We start from the raw sequence: 17,642 nt of genomic DNA, 5'->3' as shown, positions 1-17,642 counted from the left end.
GTAAATAACCCCCAATGTGTTCCTACTGCAGCCTCTAAAGACCAGGCATGAAATATTTGACAAGGTGTTTTAGTTCTGTAATCTGCCTTTCTGTAGCCTAAGCATTGGAAAACAAAGCTCACAGTGTCCAATGTCTGCCTGTGGTCAAATAAACAGACCTAAACCTGTCGGACGTACCAAACCAAACTTTTAAGATGGAATTTCCAGTAACTTTAGTAATCGGAGTCATCTCCAGAACATCTTTGAAGCTATGCAAGTTGCTGAACATTCCTTAAACTTTTTCACCCATTATGTAATGTTCAGAAATCTGAAAGCAAGGGGAGATACTTTTGGTAGATTAAGCTTGTAGTATGTGAATTTTTATTACTAGGCAGTAGTGTAGGGAAAGGAGCTCTATCAGGCTTTATTGCTGTCTGTGTCTCTACTGGGAATACTTTACCTTGAGCTTGGCCATACATGGTTTACATTTCAGCCAATTCCTGCTGAACCAGTCAAACATTCGAGATGTTGGTGGCCCTGTTAACACCTCCTGGCTGAACATAAATGAAGCTGCAATCTGTAAAAGCAGAGCTCCACCCAAAAAGGAAAGCTCCGCTTGTTTGCTCCACTGCCACATTTGGCACTTTTTAGGAGGGGCGGATACCTGGTTTTGACAGTTATCTGCTCCCACTTCCAGCTTAGATCGCACCCCCCCCCCCCCCCCTTCCCCGTCTTCTGGGACACATCACAGGTCCCAGAAGACAACGGACTATTCGCAAAGCACAGCGCAACTTGCACATGCACAGTAGAAAACAGGCTGTGAAGCCTCAAGGCTTCACTTCCTGTTTGTCTTTCCAGAGATGCTGGTGCCTGCACCCGGAGCTGATTGAAAAATCAGCTCGGATGAGGACATCGCGGGATCCCTGGACAAGTAGGTGTCCTTATATTAAAAGTCAGCAGCTACAGTATCTGTAGCTGCTGACTTTTCATTTTTGCTGAAGGAGCCTGGAGCTCCTCTTTAAGTTGTCACCAAAAAAAAGCTCCTGCTCCTTTTTGGGCAACAAGCCTCACACGTTGTGGGTTTGCTGCAAGATTTATCACGTAAAAATAATGGCAAAACCACACTGCGTTTAGGTGCCATTGAAAATGAATGCCACCCAAACACGAGTGGTTAGTTTTGACATTATTGCAGTGCGATTTGGTATCATGGGCAGAATTGCAGTGATTCTCCCCCAGATCACTTTTAAGGTAAATTGTTACAGATAGAATAGGAGGAGTGAAATTGTTAAAGCTGAACTTCACTCAAAAAACGAAGTACCACTGGTTCACTCCCTTCCCCCAGCCTGTAACTGAGTTATTTATTTATTACAGGTATTTATATAGCGCTGACAATTTTCTTAGTACTTTTTCAGTTTTTGGGGTTTTTTTGGGGGCGGGGGAGCAAATACCAATACCTGCTCCCATCTCCGCAATCCTCGCCTAGGTGAGGAGGATGCACCTTGCCATGCACTCTCCCCTCCTGCAGCATACTGAGACACATCACATATCCAGGAGGCTGCAGGACCAATCACAGAGCGTCACGCAAATACACCCATGTTCAGTGGTTCCTCAGGAAGTGGCATGGAGGAAGTGGCACAGTTTATATTTATTATTAATATTGGTCAGGGAGACATGGAGAAAGTGGCTCCATTTATTATAGTATTAGTCAGGTAGGCATGGAGAACGTGGCACAATTTATATTATTATTAGTCAAGTAGATCAATATGAAGGGGCACAGTTTTATATTTATTACCAATAGGTAGACATGGAGGAAGTGGCTCAGATGTTGTTGTTATTGGTCAGGTGGATATAGCCCAGAAGTAGCTTATTAAAAATTTATGTCAGGTAGACATGGATGACATAGCACACTTCCGCACAACTTCCGCTCGTTATACTCCTCCCCCCCTCCGGTGCCACATTTGGAACCTTTCCGGGGGGACAGGATACCTGTCTAATACAGGTATCCTGTTCCCACTCCCGGGAGCCTCAGCCGCGGGTATTGACGTCACCGCCCAGGCTCCGTCGTCCTTCCCTGGCCGCCGGGCCAGTAGGAGAGAGAAGTGCAGCCTTCTACATGCGCAGTAGGGTTCGCGGCGGGAAACCGAAAGGCTTCACTGCCGGACTCCCAAAGGAGACGGCATGCACCCGACAGCTGATGGAAATCACTGGACTCCAGGACAGGTAAGTGTCCGATTTATTAAAAGTCGGAAGCTGCAGTATGTACAGCTGCTGGCTTTTAATTTTTGCAGCAGTGGCCGGACCTCCGCTTTAAGTAATAATATTGTTCAGGTAGACATGCAGGAATAGGAACTGTTTATTGTTAATCTTAGGCAGACATAGGGGAAGTAGAATAGTTTATTATAGTCAGTCAGGTAGCAATTGAGGAAGTAGCACTGTTTATTATGGTCAGTCAGGTAGACATAAAGGAAGTAGCACTGTGGATTATAGTCGGGTAGACATAAAGGAAGTAACACTGATTATTATGGTCAGTCAGATAGACATAAAGGAAGTAGTACTGTGGATTATAGTCAGGTAGACATGGAGGACGTAGCACTGTTTGTTATAGTCAGTCAGGTAGCGATGGAGGAAGTAGCACCATTTATTGTAGTCAGTCAGGTAATGATGGAGGAAGTAGCATAGTTTATTATGGTCAGTCAGATAGACATTAAGGGAGTAGCACTGTGGATTATAGTCAGGTAGACAATTTAGGAAGTAGCACTGTTTATTATAGTCAGTCAGGTAGATATGGAGGAAGTAGCACTGTTTTATTATGGTCAGTCAGGTAGACATGGAGGAAGTAGCACTGTGGATTATAGTCAGGTAGACATGGAGGACGTAGCACTGTTCATTATAGTCAGTCAGGTAGTGATGGAGGAAGTAGCACAGTTTATTATGGTCAGTCGGGTAGACATGTAGGAAGTAGCACTGTGTATTATGGCCAAGCAGGTAGAGATAGATCAAGGAGGTGGCACTGTTTAATACTGGTCAGGTAGGTGAGCAAGAAAAGGCTCAGTGTCTCTTGAGGCCTGGTTCACATGGATGCACTTAAGTGTACACCTGTGTGAAAGGGCTGTGTTTGCCCGCATGGGATGCACTGGTGTTTATGCGGATCAATGTCCCAGAACTCACACTGTCTGCATTCAGGGACACGCACCCACATGGATCTCTGATTGGGAGCAATGGCTGGGTCTGTGCAGTCATTGGGGTTGATTTACTAAAGGCAAATAGACTGTGCACTTTGCAAAGTGCAGCTGCTCCAGAGCTTAGTAAATGAGCAGACGCTCTGATGACTTCCATCATCCAATCATGTGCAAGCAAAAATGCTGTTTTTTTTTTTTTTTTATTTTCTTTGCACATGATTGGGTATTTATTGTAAAAATTAAGCCTTACCTCATTTATTAAGCTCTGGAGCAGCTGAACTTTGCAAACTGCTGTCTATTTGCCTTTAGTAAAACAACCCCATTTGAGTTGATTTACTAAAGGCAAATCCACTGTGCACTGTAAGTGCACTTGGAAGTGCAGTCACTGTAGATCTGAGGGGAAGCTCTGCTGATTTCTATCATCCAATCATGTGCAAGCAAAAATGCTAAATTTTTTTTTTCCATGTCCCCCTCAGATCTACAGCGACTGCACTTCCAAGTGCACTTGTAGTACATAGTGGCTTTTTTCTTTAGTAAATAACCCCCATAGTGTCCCATTCTGTATGGGCAAACAGGGCCTTACGCACAGGTGTATGCCTAAGGAAGGGTTCACACTAGAAATCGCAGTGGCCCACAGCAGGAGTCCGGTGCGTCTCCATTCACCGTTTCAGGTCTGATTTCAGCCCGAATTTTAGGCTGAATTCAGACCTAAAATGGAGCAGAAGATGCCCAGGACTCCTGTGCAATTCACACCGGAGCCGCTGCGGAGATTTGTGAACCAGCTATATAGAGAGCCGGTCACAATCTCCTGACATGCGAATTGAATGGGGGAAACCCCCATCCAATTCACAATAGTGTGAACCCAGCCTAAGTATGCCTGTGTGAACGAGGCCTTATTATCAGTCAGGCAGACATGGAGGAAGTGGCACGGTTTATTATTGGTCAGGTAAGCATGGAGGAAGTGGCACGGTTTATTATTGGTCAGGTAAGCATGGAGGAAGTGGCACATTTCATATTCTAATCAGTCAGGTGGACATGGAGGAAGTGGCACAGTGTGCATTATTTATGATTAGTGAGGAGGGGTCGGGGTGTTATGTACACAGGGTGTATGTATTATGATCAGGTAGGTATGAGGTGATGTGTGCATAGTATGTATTATGATCAGGTAGGTATGAGGTGATGTGTGCATAGTATTTATTATGATAAGGTAGGTATGAGGTGATGTGTGCACAATATGTATTATTATAGTCAGGTAGGTAGGTATGAGGTGATATGTGCACAGTGTAGTTTTTGGATCAGGTAGGTAGGTGTCGGTGACTGTGATATGTACACAGTGTGTATGTATTCTATACAGGTAGGTAGGTGTGATATGTACACAGTGTGTATGTATTCTATACAGGTAGGTAGGTGTGATATGTACACAGTGTGTATGTATTCTATACAGGTAGGTAGGTGTCATGAGTACACAGTGTGTGTATGTATTCTAATTAGGTAGGTAGGTGTGATATGTACACGGTGTGTATGTATTGTATATAGGTAGGTGTCTGTGTGATGAGTATACAGTGTGTATGTATTCTGATCAGGCAGGTAGGAGTGATGAGTACACAGTGTGTATGTATTGTATACAGGTAGGTCGGTAGGAGTGATGAGTACAAAGTGTGTATGTATAGTGATGAGGTAGGTAGGTGTCTGTGTGATGAGTACACAGTGTGTATGTCTAGTGATGAGGTAGGTAGGTGTGATGAGTACACAGTGTGTATATATTCTGATGAGGTAGGTAGGTAGATGTGATGAGTACACAGTGTGTATGTCTAGTGATGAGGTAGGTAGGTGTCTGTGTGATGAGTACACAATGTGTATGTCTAGTGATGAGGTAGGTCGGTGGGTAGGTGTCTGTGTGATGAGTACACAGTGTGTATGTCTAGTGATGAGGTAGGTCGGTGGGTAGGTGTCTGTGTGATGAGTACACAGTGTGTATGTCTAGTGATGAGGTGGGTAGGTGTCTGTGTGATGAGTACACAGTGTGTATGTCTAGTGATGAGGTAGGTCGGTGGGTAGGTGTCTGTGTGATGAGTACACAGTGTGTATGTCTAGTAATGAGGTAGGTAGGTGTCTGTGTGATGAGTACACAGTGTGTATGTCTAGTGATGAGGTAGGTCGGTGGGTAGGTGTCTGTGTGATGAGTACACAGTGTGTATGTCTAGTGATGAGGTAGGTAGGTGTCTGTGTGATGAGTACACAGTGTGTATGTCTAGTGATGAGGTAGGTAGGTAGGTGTCTGTGTGATGAGTACACAGTGTGTATGTCTAGTGATGAGGTAGGTAGGTGTCTGTGTGATGAGTACACAGTGTGTATGTCTAGTGATGAGGTGGGTAGGTGTCTGTGTGATGAGTACACAGTGTGAGTTGATGAGGACAGGGGCCGCTCTGCGGCTGTGCAGTAGCCGGCTGTGTTCGGACGTCACTGTCAGCTCGGAGGTGCAGTTGCGCGGTACCGCAGCATGATGTAGTTGGCTGGGATTCTGCTGTACTGTGTGTTGCTCGGGGAGGACCGATGCTGAATATCGCCCCCAGTAGCAGTAGCTCTGTGCCGTGTGTTGTGTAGAGGAGGTGCAGACACCCAGCCCCCCCTCTCCTCTCCTCCCATCCAGTGACACCGGATTTGTTCGCGGGGAGAAGAAGGAGCCGTCCCCGGAGCAGACAATGAGATGAGAGGCGCTGATCCGTGGCCGGCCATTGACAGGCTGCAGTGAAGGAGAACCGGAGGAGGAGGAGGAGGAGGACGAGCATCTGGTGTGTGATGAGGAGCACCTAGGAGGAAGAGACTCTTCTTCATTTCCTCCATATCCAGACATCAGCACCTGAGAAGGAGGAGGACATGGCCAGCCAGCAGGACTCGGGCTTCTTTGAGATCAGCATCAAATATCTGCTGAAATCCTGGAGCAACGGTGAGTGGAGGGTGCCCACCCATCATCCCTGCCCTGGGGGTCTGATAGGGATCCTAGTGGAGGGTGCCCACCCATCATCCCTGCCCTGGGGGTCTGATAGGCATCCTAGTGGAGGGTGCCCACCCATCATCCCTGCCCTGGGGGTCTGATAGGGATCCTAGTGGAGGGTGCCCACCCATCATCCCTGCCCTGGGGGTCTGATAGGGATCCTAGTGGAGGGTGCCCACCCATCATCCCTGCCCTGGGGGTCTGATGGGGATCCTAGTGGAGGGTGCCCATCCATCACCCCTGCCCTGGGGGTCTGCTAGAGATCCTAGTGGAGGGTGCCCATCCATCACCCCTGCCCTGCGGGTCTGATAGGGATCCTAGTGGAGGGTGCCCACCCATCATCCATGGCTTGGGGGTCTGATGGGGATCCTAGTGGAGGGTGCCCATCCATCACCCCTGCCCTGGGGGTCTGATAGGGATCCTAGTGGAGGGTGCCCACCCATCATCCCTGCCCTGGGGGTCTGATATAGAGGGTGCCCGCTGACTGGCACAGGCCTGGCTCCTGGGCTGGTAGCAGCTTCTGATCTACGAGGTGTGGTGGCAGAAGAAGCAGCCACACTCCACTTCTTCTTGTTGATAAATGAGTGTCATTTAACATGGCTTGGTGCTTTCTGTGCCATGTTTGGTGGTTGCCATGCATCACATTTTGCACCTTCCATCACATCGGGGTCCAGGGCTTACAGCTGGCAGTGAAAACCATGGACTTGTTCAAAGTCACAGTGAATCCGATCCAAGGCTAGGTTCACACTTACATTTTTTTTCCACATGTTCGATCGGTGCTATTGAAAAGTGTTTGGTGGTTGCCACACTTCAACTTTGCGCCTTCGTTGTGAACCCAATGGGCTTCTTTAATATTGCAGTCAATCCTATCTAAGGCCAGGTTCACGCTTACATTTTGTTGTGCATTGACATGCACTGCATTTGGCAGCCTACTTCAATTGAATGGACTGGCAACTCACACTAGTGTTCTAGAACATGGAAATACACCTGTACTGGTGGCACACAGTAGCATGTACATCCTGTACATCCTGAATGTACATCCTGAATAGTACTCCAGCACACCTTCCCAACACGTGCGCTACAACACACATGTTGGGAAGGTGTGCTGGAGTACTATTCAGGATGTACATTACCTAGTATCATTGCTATTCTACAGCAGCCATTCTCTCATCCCGGGTTCCATGGAATCTTAGGGGTTGCTAGGGGGTTCCTTAAACTGTGGCTATTTGACCTCCCATCTATTGGTACCTTCAGAATTCCAAAGTCCATTGCCCTTTGGCAGAGCCAGTAGCATTAACCATTGATCTGTTTAGCTGCCAGTAAGGGGGGGGCATTCTTCCTAATGACCCCCAATGGACTATTATTAGAAGGGTTTTCCTGAGATCTGAAATTTACCTCAAGGGTTCCTCTGGGGTAAAAAGGTTGAGCGAGTGCTCTACAGACTATTGAAATATTGACAGAGTGCCCGTTTACACCAGAGCGTGGTGCGGGGAACCTGCATTCCATGCACAGTTCACACACTGTGTTCAAAATGCACTGCAGGTGGGATCTGCAGCGGGTGTCAATATTAAGTTAAAGATGAGCTCCAACAAAAAGGGGAGGCTATATCTGTGTTCACCCCCCCCCCTCCCTCCACAGCCACATTTGGCACTTTGTGGGGAGAAGGCGGAGCGGGTATCTGGTTTTGACAGGTACCCGCTCCCACTTCTGGGTAAGATTGCCGCAGCAATCTCAGAGTATGTCCGGCCCCTCCTCCCTCCCTCCCCGTTGACTTCTGGGATACACACAGGTTCCAGAAGACAGCGGGCACCATTTGGAAAGTGCAAGCAACTCGCCCAGTAGCAAACTGGCTGCGAAGCCTGAAGGCTTCACTGCTGGTTTCCCTTAGTAAGGATGCCAGCGCCTACACCTGAAGCTGATTAAAGAATTGGCTCGGGGTGCTGACATCACTGGATCCCTGGACAAGTGAGTGTCCTTCTAATAAAAGTCAGCAGCTACAGTATTTGTAGCTGCTGACATTTTTTTTTTTCTTTTTTCCATACTGGATCTCCTCTTTAACAACAACCCAAATACAGGTTTTGTATCGGATGGGTTGAAATGAATCTCCAAAAGTAGCACGTGCTCTACTTTTGGTACCATGCCATTTCAGACCTTTCAGAATGAATGGTCTGAAATGGCACTGCACTGAACCACATATGGATCGCACAGGAACGCACTAAGCGGCCCCAAGCCCAGTGAGAACAAGTATTGAAATATGGCTCAGGTGTAGACACACCTGTATAGAGCGAGCCACACTGATCTTTAGAATGGTCCATCCATAGACACAGCATGCCATGTCTGAATGAATGGCACTGTGTCAACCAAGCACATATGATATGCTTTGTCACGCATGTTGCAGCAACGCAAACGTGTGAACCAAGCCTGTTAATTCAGGTTGCTGCACCTGATTTTAATTTTACCCTTTTCCTGTTCCTGACTTTACCAGCTGGCATATTTTATATATACTGTGTGTGTGTGGATTTATATAGCACCAACAGTTTGCGCCACACTTTGTAAAATAAAGAGAGACCGCACAGATACAATACAATTCAGCACAGGAGGGTCGGGAGTGCCCTGACCATGAGAACTTACAATCCAAAGGCTGCAATGAATGCCTAATTGACCCAAATCATATTGTAGATGGAGGTTTAGTCACTCGTGACTTTTTTGTGATTTCTTTACTTATGCACCCATCATATATACTGTATATGTGCATTGCCTTTCCTTCTACATGTCACCCCAACACACATACAGTGTAAACATGCCCAGGGATCAACAGAGTGGGCATGATGGGGTAATTGAGGACACTTGGCATGCTGTGGCTATGGACCATTCTATAGATTCATTGTAGATCACTCTATACAGGTGTGTCTTCATAGGCATTGCAACAATCCATTGTTCAACATTTGTTCTCATTGGGCTCAATTAATATTTCAAAATAATGAAACTAAATACTATACATTCTTGTCACAGCTGATTATTTCATTCCCATGGTTTATAATAGCAAATCATTTGGTAAGAGCAAGTAACACTTCAAATAAGAATACAAAGGGGTGCAGTACAGCAACTCCATACATTAAACAGCTATTCATATTTATTGTGTATATTCTATAATAGGGGTATAAGTTGGTGTTAGAGTTGGCAGAAGAGCACCAATAGCACCTCCTCTTATTCATCTGGATATGGAATCCTGTTTGTTTGTTTATCTGTTTATTTTGGTATGATGCTTTTTATTGGATTTTTTTATTTTGATAAAACAAATAACATACAAAACACAACATGCAGATTGTTGCATCAACATATCAGACAATAAACTATATAAAAGAAACGCCAATTTCTTAAATATAAATTGAAGAGTGACATGCATTAACCCTCGGCAACCAGCGTCAGCTCCTCTATACGAGTGTCACGTGATTATTTCTCTTGATGTTGGTTTATTAAATGTACTGTGTCATCTAGTAATACATACACTGTGTCCGGATATATTACATTGCAGTCATAGTCTTAGAGGGACAACAAGACTCAGCATGCCTGCATTTTGGCTGAACATCCATGCTGGGACTTGTAGGTTCCCAAAGGCTGCCTTTTCAGTAACGTCTGATTGGGACTTTGTAATTCAATCAGGACAACCTTGTTTGTTTGGGCACTTTCATTGTAAGACTTCGCAATGACTGTGCACTGCCTTTCACAATGTAAACAAGCAACCGCCATCAATTGCCAATCCCCTCTCCTTACAGAAAAGCCTTGACATAAGACAGCCGTTTTCAGGGGTCCATTTAGATTAGTGTGGTGCGTTGACACAGGTTAATATGTATTGCTTTGAAGCAACCCTTTGATATCAATAGGATTTTGATGCACCAAAGCACATAAAAAAAAAAAAAAAAATGTATGCAGCACTGTGGCATAGCAGTGCATTGCAGTGTATGTGCATTGAATTAGTGGGGTTGACTTGATAAAGGCTAATAGACTGTGCACTTTGCAAAGTGTAGTTGCTCCAGAGCTTAGGAAATAAGCAGAGGCTCTGCTGACTTCCATCATTAAATCATGTGCAAGCAAAAATTCTGTTTTATTTTTTTGTTTTTTGTTTTTTATGTTCCTTGTATGTGATTGTGCACTTTGCAAAGAATACCCAGTCTATTTGTCTTTAGTAAATCAACCCCCATGTGTTGGGGTGCTATTTATAATGCACCGGATTGTGCCAATGCATGAATTGTGCGTTGCTGCATGTTGAGCTAATACGCACACTCCCACCGTGTATAAATGTAAATTGACCCTAATGGCCCGTACACACGATCCGAATATGGTACGAAAACGGTCGTCTGAGGAAGGATCGTATGTTTCGGATCGTGTGTACACTACTTTTGACAGCCGATCATGACCGTTCATCCGATCTTACTCGATTGGGCATGCACGAAAATTTTCCTTGTATGATTCCAGATCGTACGATTTTCGGTTAGTCAGTATAGTTGTCGTCCGAAAAATCAATACAAATACATTACAACACATGACATCACTTCCGATTTTTTTTTTTCTGTCATACGAGAATTTTTATTTCTACTTGCGACTATTAAGCGAAAATGGTCGCATGATATTCGGATCGTGTGTACAGGCCATAAGGCTAGATTCACACTTGTGTAGGTGGGGGACAGCGTGTAAATCGCTCTTGTTCCCGCACTCGCAACCACCCGCAGCCAAACTACCCTTCTCCTATGCAGACACACGGGGTTGCCATTAATTCTTAATGCCACTGCCAAGCATCTGAAAACGCAGGGCATTTTCGTTTTGTGGGAAGTTGCATGGTGTTTTTTTTTTTTTTTCCTCCTTCAGCTGCGTCTTAAATAAGGTGTGGGAATCTTTTACCTGTAGGAAACACAGGCACAGCAGTCCATTTAAATAAATAGGTTACTGTGCCCACACATACATGGCTTGCAGAGCCGCTTGGGAACCTCGCCTAGGTGTTTTACCACCTGCAGTGAAGGTTATATTAAACACATCAGGCAACAATGCACAGCTGTCCTAAATTGATATCACCATTTTAGAGCTTTTTTCTAATTGGTGATTTGTCAGCACTGGTTCTGTTTTATTTATGTTCTGTATTACATCTTTTGTATTTACAGTATTTTTTACATTGATTATTACATTGTTTCATTTACAGTATTTATTATATTGTTTTGGTTTTATGTGCTTTGCAGTTCAACTTTGTTTGCACGGCTGTGCTGCATAAGCCCACATGTTCGTGTTGTTTACATTTCTTCACCTCCGCTGTATGCGAGGTTAGGAAATACATCTGAGAATTTCACCTGGTGTTGTACTGTTTACCTTGTGCTGGCCATACACACATCAATGGATCATTTTTTGGTTGGAATTTCCAGCTGTATTAGTATTTTCTTTCAATGTGTCCCATCGTGTTCAATACGATTTTATTTTTTTTTTTTTTTAATAATGAGATAAAGCAGTGGTGTTCAACTTACATGATGAAGGCACTTGCATTTAGTATGCAGTCAATACAATACAATTAATGCAGTTTTAAAATAGAAATGTATATCTAATATAATACAAAACGATGTCTGCAGATGTGCACAACGAGATGATCAGATTGCAGATGTACACATTGAGATGGCTAGAGACTGCCGACAGGATACAAGAGATGGTCAGAGACTGCAGATGTGCATATTTAGATGATCAGAGGCTGCAGTTATGCACATTGGGATGGTCAGAGACTGCAGACAGTATGCTAGAGATGGTCAGAGACTGCAGATGTAGAGTATAAGATAAGAGTCATAATGTAGAGTATAAGATTTCCTATCATTTGAGCCCAGTCTTGCCACAAAGAGTTAATCCATCTCTGAGCAATCCTCTTTTATTGTTCAGTGAGATAAATCTTGACAAACAGAGAAAACTTTGTCAAATCCTCCCCCTTGCTGTGAGTGACAGGTGATTTACATATCTTGTACACTAGCCTAAGACATGCATTATTTTTTAATCCCCCCCCCCCACTCCTTTCTTCAGCAGCTCTGCAAGGATTGGCTGTTCCACACCTCAGCATGATTTGGCATGCTGAAGTCATGTGGTTACTTCCTGTCTTTTCACTGGATGTTAGAGATCATAGCAGAAGTTCAGTGTAAGAAATACACAGGAGAAATGCATATTGACAAGGGGAGTGTAGAGGTGGGGCGGGAGTCTACTGACATCACAACTCCACCCACCGAGCTCCAGACAACAGACCCACCCACAGAATCTGCAGTTTTTCGGGTCTCAGACAAGACAGAGGGAAGACATTTGACAGGTAAAGATACATGCAGGAGGCAGGTATATCCTTATAGATAACACCTATGGCAGTAGTTTAGAAAGGATGACATTGGGTTTATATCCACTTTAATCATTTAGTTACTACAGCTATAAATTATGGAATGGGGGGGGGATATATGCATGCCACAATAATAAAAAAAAAAGTAGAGACGATTAACCAATCTGTCTTATGACTTCTAATGTAATTAGACCTAATAAATATTTAGATTTATGAACAATTAGATTGAAAATTGTGGGGTGTGCCATTATAGTTGATGCCGCATAATTTTGACAGGCATACAATTATACAGTACATTATAGTTTTAAAGTGATCGTAATTTTTTTTTCTTACCTGTTAAGCTTACCTGCTCTGTGTAGGGGTTTTCCTCTTCCAGGGACCCCTGCTGGAGCTCCTGGCTCCTCCTGCCCCCATAGCAAGCCGCATGTTATGGGGGCACTCATGTGGGCTCAATCCTGCGTCTGTTGAAACACACAGTGTGGCTTGGCCCTGCCCCCCCCGTCAATGGATTTGATTGAGAGCAGCCGCTATCACTGTGTCCAGTGAAGAGAGAGAGCAGCACTGGATCAAGTTGAGGCTCAGGTAAGTATTTAAATGGGGCTGGGGGGGGGGGGGCTGCACCTAAAAGGTTCTTCTACCTTAAAGAGGTGTTCTGCCCCCCCCCCCCCCCCCCCCACGAAAAAGTCAGCAGCTACAAATACTGTAGCCGCTGACTTTTAATATTAGGACACTTACCTGTCCTGGGTTCCTGCGATATCTGCACCCATCCGATTTTCGAGTCGGGGCTGTCGCCACCATTCCTAGTAAGGGAAACCAGCAGTGAAGCCTTTCGGCTTCACAACCAGTACCCTATTGAGCATGAGCGAAATGCGCTACTCTTTCTAATTGGCCCGGTGGCAGAGGAAGGAGGTCGAAATACCAAAGGACGACATTGCGATGCCGTCTCTGGAAATGTGCCTGTCAAAATCAGGTACCCATTTCTCCCCTCCCCCCTCTGAAGGTGGCGAATGTGGCACCGAGGGGGGAGGAGACAGATAGCAGAAGTTCCACTTTTGAATGGAACTCCGCTTTAATGCAGAGAATGCCTGCCTTTACAACAGGGTGGATAAAAAATTGATTGATTATTATTTTCTTTTTTTAAATACGATTTTTTTTTTTTTTTAAATACGATTTTTTTTATTTATATATTTTTGTTATCAAATTTATCCCCAACATTTTATATTCCTGATATGTTCCTGCTGTACCATGTACTTGGGTGAGAAATTATCCTGTTCTCTTTATGTATTGCTTCCTTGTGTGAAATTCCTGGTGTTCCTTCCAGTCCCTTTTGCTTTCCCATTAAAAACTGACCACACTAAGCAGGAGAGAACATCGTGGTCTGTTCTCTAGGTATGCTGGGAACTCTGTATGCTCTCCTCCAATGATCAGACTTGTCCTGACATGCCCCCACTGCACAGCCGCTCACTGGGAAGCTCTGTGTGCTGCTGCTTCTCCTCCCCCAGTTCATAGCAGCTGAGAACAGAGGGAATAGGGTATTTATAGTGTATTTTTATATCTATACAAAAAAGTTTTGCCTTTCATTTCTATTTTAAACTGAATGGGTTGTTTACCAAGGTGATCGTTTACAATCGCTTTAAGTAAAAGTCAAGAAATTTAAAATAAACTTGAGCCCATCAGAGTTTTACCTCACATCAAGGTCCACATCAGAGCCCCCCCGTACATCAGCGTTCCCCTTAGAGCCCTTTACATCAGAGTTCTTTTTTCAGTATTAGACAAACCAGGCAGCTTAGTTCTGGTATGCACAAACCTTGACCTGTCTTAGTACAGCAGGGCAGAAGAATATTTCGATACAGGCAACATATGTTTATTTTGTATCTTCTTAATTCCATAAATTCCCTACATATTATGTAGCTGAAAAATGTTTCCTGCATGCTTGTGGATTTAGAGAACGTTCTGGTAAACTGCAGTATTTGTCTAATATGTTTTTACGAAGATGATTATCATGATTTATAACCTGATTGTGCATCTGAATTTTGAGGATTAACATAGGGACATATTCACTGCAGGTGAATCAATCACTGTCATTTTAAACACAGGCACCAGGAAAATACTTCTTTAGTGAATGATTGGTAAATGTCACATTCACTGCTTTAAAGTATTTGTAAAGTCAGAAGGTTTTTTTCACCCTAATGCATTCTATGCATTAAGATAAAAAGCCGTCTGTGTGTAGCAGCCGCCCCAGCACCCTCTAATATTTTACCTGAGCCCCATCTCTGCCCAGCAACGTCCACGAGTGTCTCGGCCATCAAAGACTCTTGCTCCTGATTGGCTGAGACACAGCACCGGCGTCATTGGCTTCTGCTGCTGTCAATCAAAGCCAGTCAGCCAATCAGGAGAAAAAGGGGGTGGGGCTGGGCCGCAGCTCCGTGTCTGAACGGACACAGGGAGCTATGACTCGGCTTGGGTGCCCCCATAGCAAGCTGCTTGCTGTGGGGGCACTCGACAGGAGGGAGAGTCCAGGAGCAAAGAAATGGCACCCGAGAAGAGGAGGATCGGCGCTGCTCTGTGCAAAACCTCTGCAACAGAGGAGGTAAGTATAACATGTTAATTATTTTTATTGAAAAAAAACGAGACTTTACAATCACTTTAAAGCCCAGCTCCAGGCAGAATTACCTTCACTGGTTTCACAGCTGCATCATTTGTTCACATCAATCTTCTAATAAAACTACAAGTCCTGTCTTCCACCAGGGCAGACAGCTTGTAGTTCTCAATGGGCTGCGAGGGCTCTGATGAATTTACTCCACTGGGCCAGTATGCTTTTATGCATACGCTCTCACTCTCTCATACTGGTCACTGGAAGTTCAACATGGCACCTCATGGCAAAGAACTCTGAGGGTCTGAAAAAAAAGAATAGGCTATAAGAAGATAGCCAAAACCCTGAAACTGAGCTACAGCACGGTGGCCAAGATCATACAGCGGTTTGACAGGACAGGTTCCACTCAGAACAGGCCTCGCCATGGTTGACCAAAGAAGTTGAGTGCACATGCTCAGCGTCATATCCGGAGGTTGTCTTTGGGAAATAGACGTATGAGCGCTGCCAGCATTGCCGCAGAGGTTGAAGGGGTGGGGGATGAGCCTGTGGGTGCTCAGACCATACGCCGCACACTGTATCAAATTGGGTCTGCATGGCTGTTGTCCCAGAAGGAAGCCTCTTCTAAAGATGATGCATAAGAAAACCAGCAAACAGTTTGCTGAAGACAAGCAGACTAAGGACATGGATTAATGGAACCATATCCTATGGTCTGATGAGACCAAGATAAACTTATTTGGTTCAGATGGTGTCAAGCGTGTGTGGCGGCAACCAGGTGAGGAATACAAAGACAAGTCTTTGCCTACAGTCAAGCATGGTGGTGGAAGTGTCATGGTCTGGGGCTACATGAGTGCTGCCAGCATTGGGGAGCTACAGTTCATTGAGGGGACCATGAATGACAACATGTACTGTGACATACTGAAGCAGAGCAGAGATTCCCTCCCTTCTGAGACTGGGCCGCAGGGCAGTATTCCAACATGATTACAACCCCAAACACGCCTCCAAGACGACCACTGCCTTGCTAAAGAAGCTGAGGGTAAAGGTGATGGACTGGCCAAGTATGTCTCCAGACCTAAACTCTATTGAGCATCTGTGGGGCATCCTTAAATGGAAGGTGAAGCTGCGCAAGGTCTCTAACATCCACCAGCTCCGTGATGTCATCATGGAGGAGTGCAAGAGGACTCCAGTGGCAACCTGTGAAGCTCTGGTGTACTTACTTTTGTGAGATTCTGTATATAGCAGTGGAAATCAAGCTCCCTCTGTACTTTCTTGCCGCTCCAACTGTAAAGCTGGCCATATACCAATAAATGTTGATCAGTGTGTGTCGGTCCCCAGGAGACAGAGGTCAATTGTTTAATTGACTCCTGTCAAAGGGACATGCCTAAACATTTCCCATTGATCAGCACCTGCACCTGCACCCAGTCAGCTACAGACACCGATCAGTGTATTCTGACAGCTGCAGGTGCATCTTGTTTATGTGGATGAAGAAATAGGTTCTCTTTTTTTCCTTTTTTTTTGGCTGAACGAATAAACTAACACTATGGGGTTGATTCACTAAAGGCAAAAAGACTGTGCACTTTGGAAAGTGCATTTGCACACGGCAAGAGCAGTTGCTCCAGAGTTTAGTAAATGAGCTGACTTTCATCAACCAATCATGTGCAAGCAAAAATGCTGTTTTTTTTATTGTCCTTGCATGTGATTGGGTATTCTTTGCAAAGTGAAGCTTTACCTCATTTACTAAGCTCTGGAGCAACGGCACTTGCAGAGTGCAATTGCACTTTCCAAGGTGCACAGTCTATTGGCCTTTAGTAAATCAACCCCTGTATGTTGGAAATAATGGCAACTGAACCTGCGTTTTACGATTGCAGCGTTTTTGCCATGATCCCGTATTGCCCAGGTATGATTGGAGCCTGAGTTCTAGTTCACACTGATGTGGATCAGATGCGATCCAACAGGCATAGATTCACACGGCATCTGAAAATACATTGTTTTCTGTGAAGGACGTTCACATCTAGGCAGCTTCTTTTTCCTGTCTCAGGTCATGTGATATGTCAAAGGAGAATGGCACCTATGCTGAGAGAAAGGTGTCTGTGTTCTCAGCATGGATGCCTTCCTGCCTCCTCCCTCCCACCTCACACTGCTGTTGGATGGAGGACAGAGCAGAATCCTCCCTCCTGCAGATATCACGGTCCTTTCTGTATGTGTCACTCCCGTCATTCAGGCAGCTGGAGAACAGGGCACTGACACTCTCAGCTCCCCCCTCCACATAGCAACACTGCACCCAGGGCAGGTGCCCCTTTTGCCCCCTTTCCTTGTCCTAGCCCTGCATGCAAGGCCTGGCTGCTGTCTTGTTTTAGGCAGCTTCAATATGATACTGTTTACCAGTTTACATTCCATAGATATTTACCTGTTTACATCTGAAGCTCTACTAAGCAGTATAGTTCCTTTTCTTTGTCTTTTAGTTTTTTTCTCTTAACTGGTCACATCTCTTTGTTTGTCTTGTCACAAATTTAAAAGCACACTTGCTGCATAAAAGTAGTCCTGTCCATTCTC

At 44.9% G+C, this 17,642-nt stretch overlaps 1 protein-coding gene across 5 annotated transcripts in view; it reads left to right on the top strand.

The window, feature by feature from the left end:
• The window catches only part of FRY (FRY microtubule binding protein), a 653,558-nt gene that overhangs the window by 314,015 nt on the left and 321,901 nt on the right, over positions 1 to 17,642 (top strand). For 2 of the 5 annotated variants that reach the window (XM_073613349.1, XM_073613348.1), the window contains exon 1: positions 5,584 to 6,105. The exons of the other annotated variants lie outside the window; for them this stretch is intronic. In XM_073613349.1, the coding sequence (XP_073469450.1) occupies positions 6,036 to 6,105 (70 nt within the window). In that variant the 5' untranslated portion in view covers positions 5,584 to 6,035. Of the gene's footprint in view, positions 1 to 5,583; positions 6,106 to 17,642 lie in introns of those variants that run through there. 5 annotated transcript variants of the gene reach the window in all.

This window comes from Aquarana catesbeiana, linkage group LG02 (assembly GCF_042186555.1).
Source record: "Aquarana catesbeiana isolate 2022-GZ linkage group LG02, ASM4218655v1, whole genome shotgun sequence".
NCBI lineage: Eukaryota > Metazoa > Chordata > Amphibia > Anura > Ranidae > Aquarana > Aquarana catesbeiana.
This window is presented reverse-complemented; position numbering and strand designations above follow the sequence as displayed.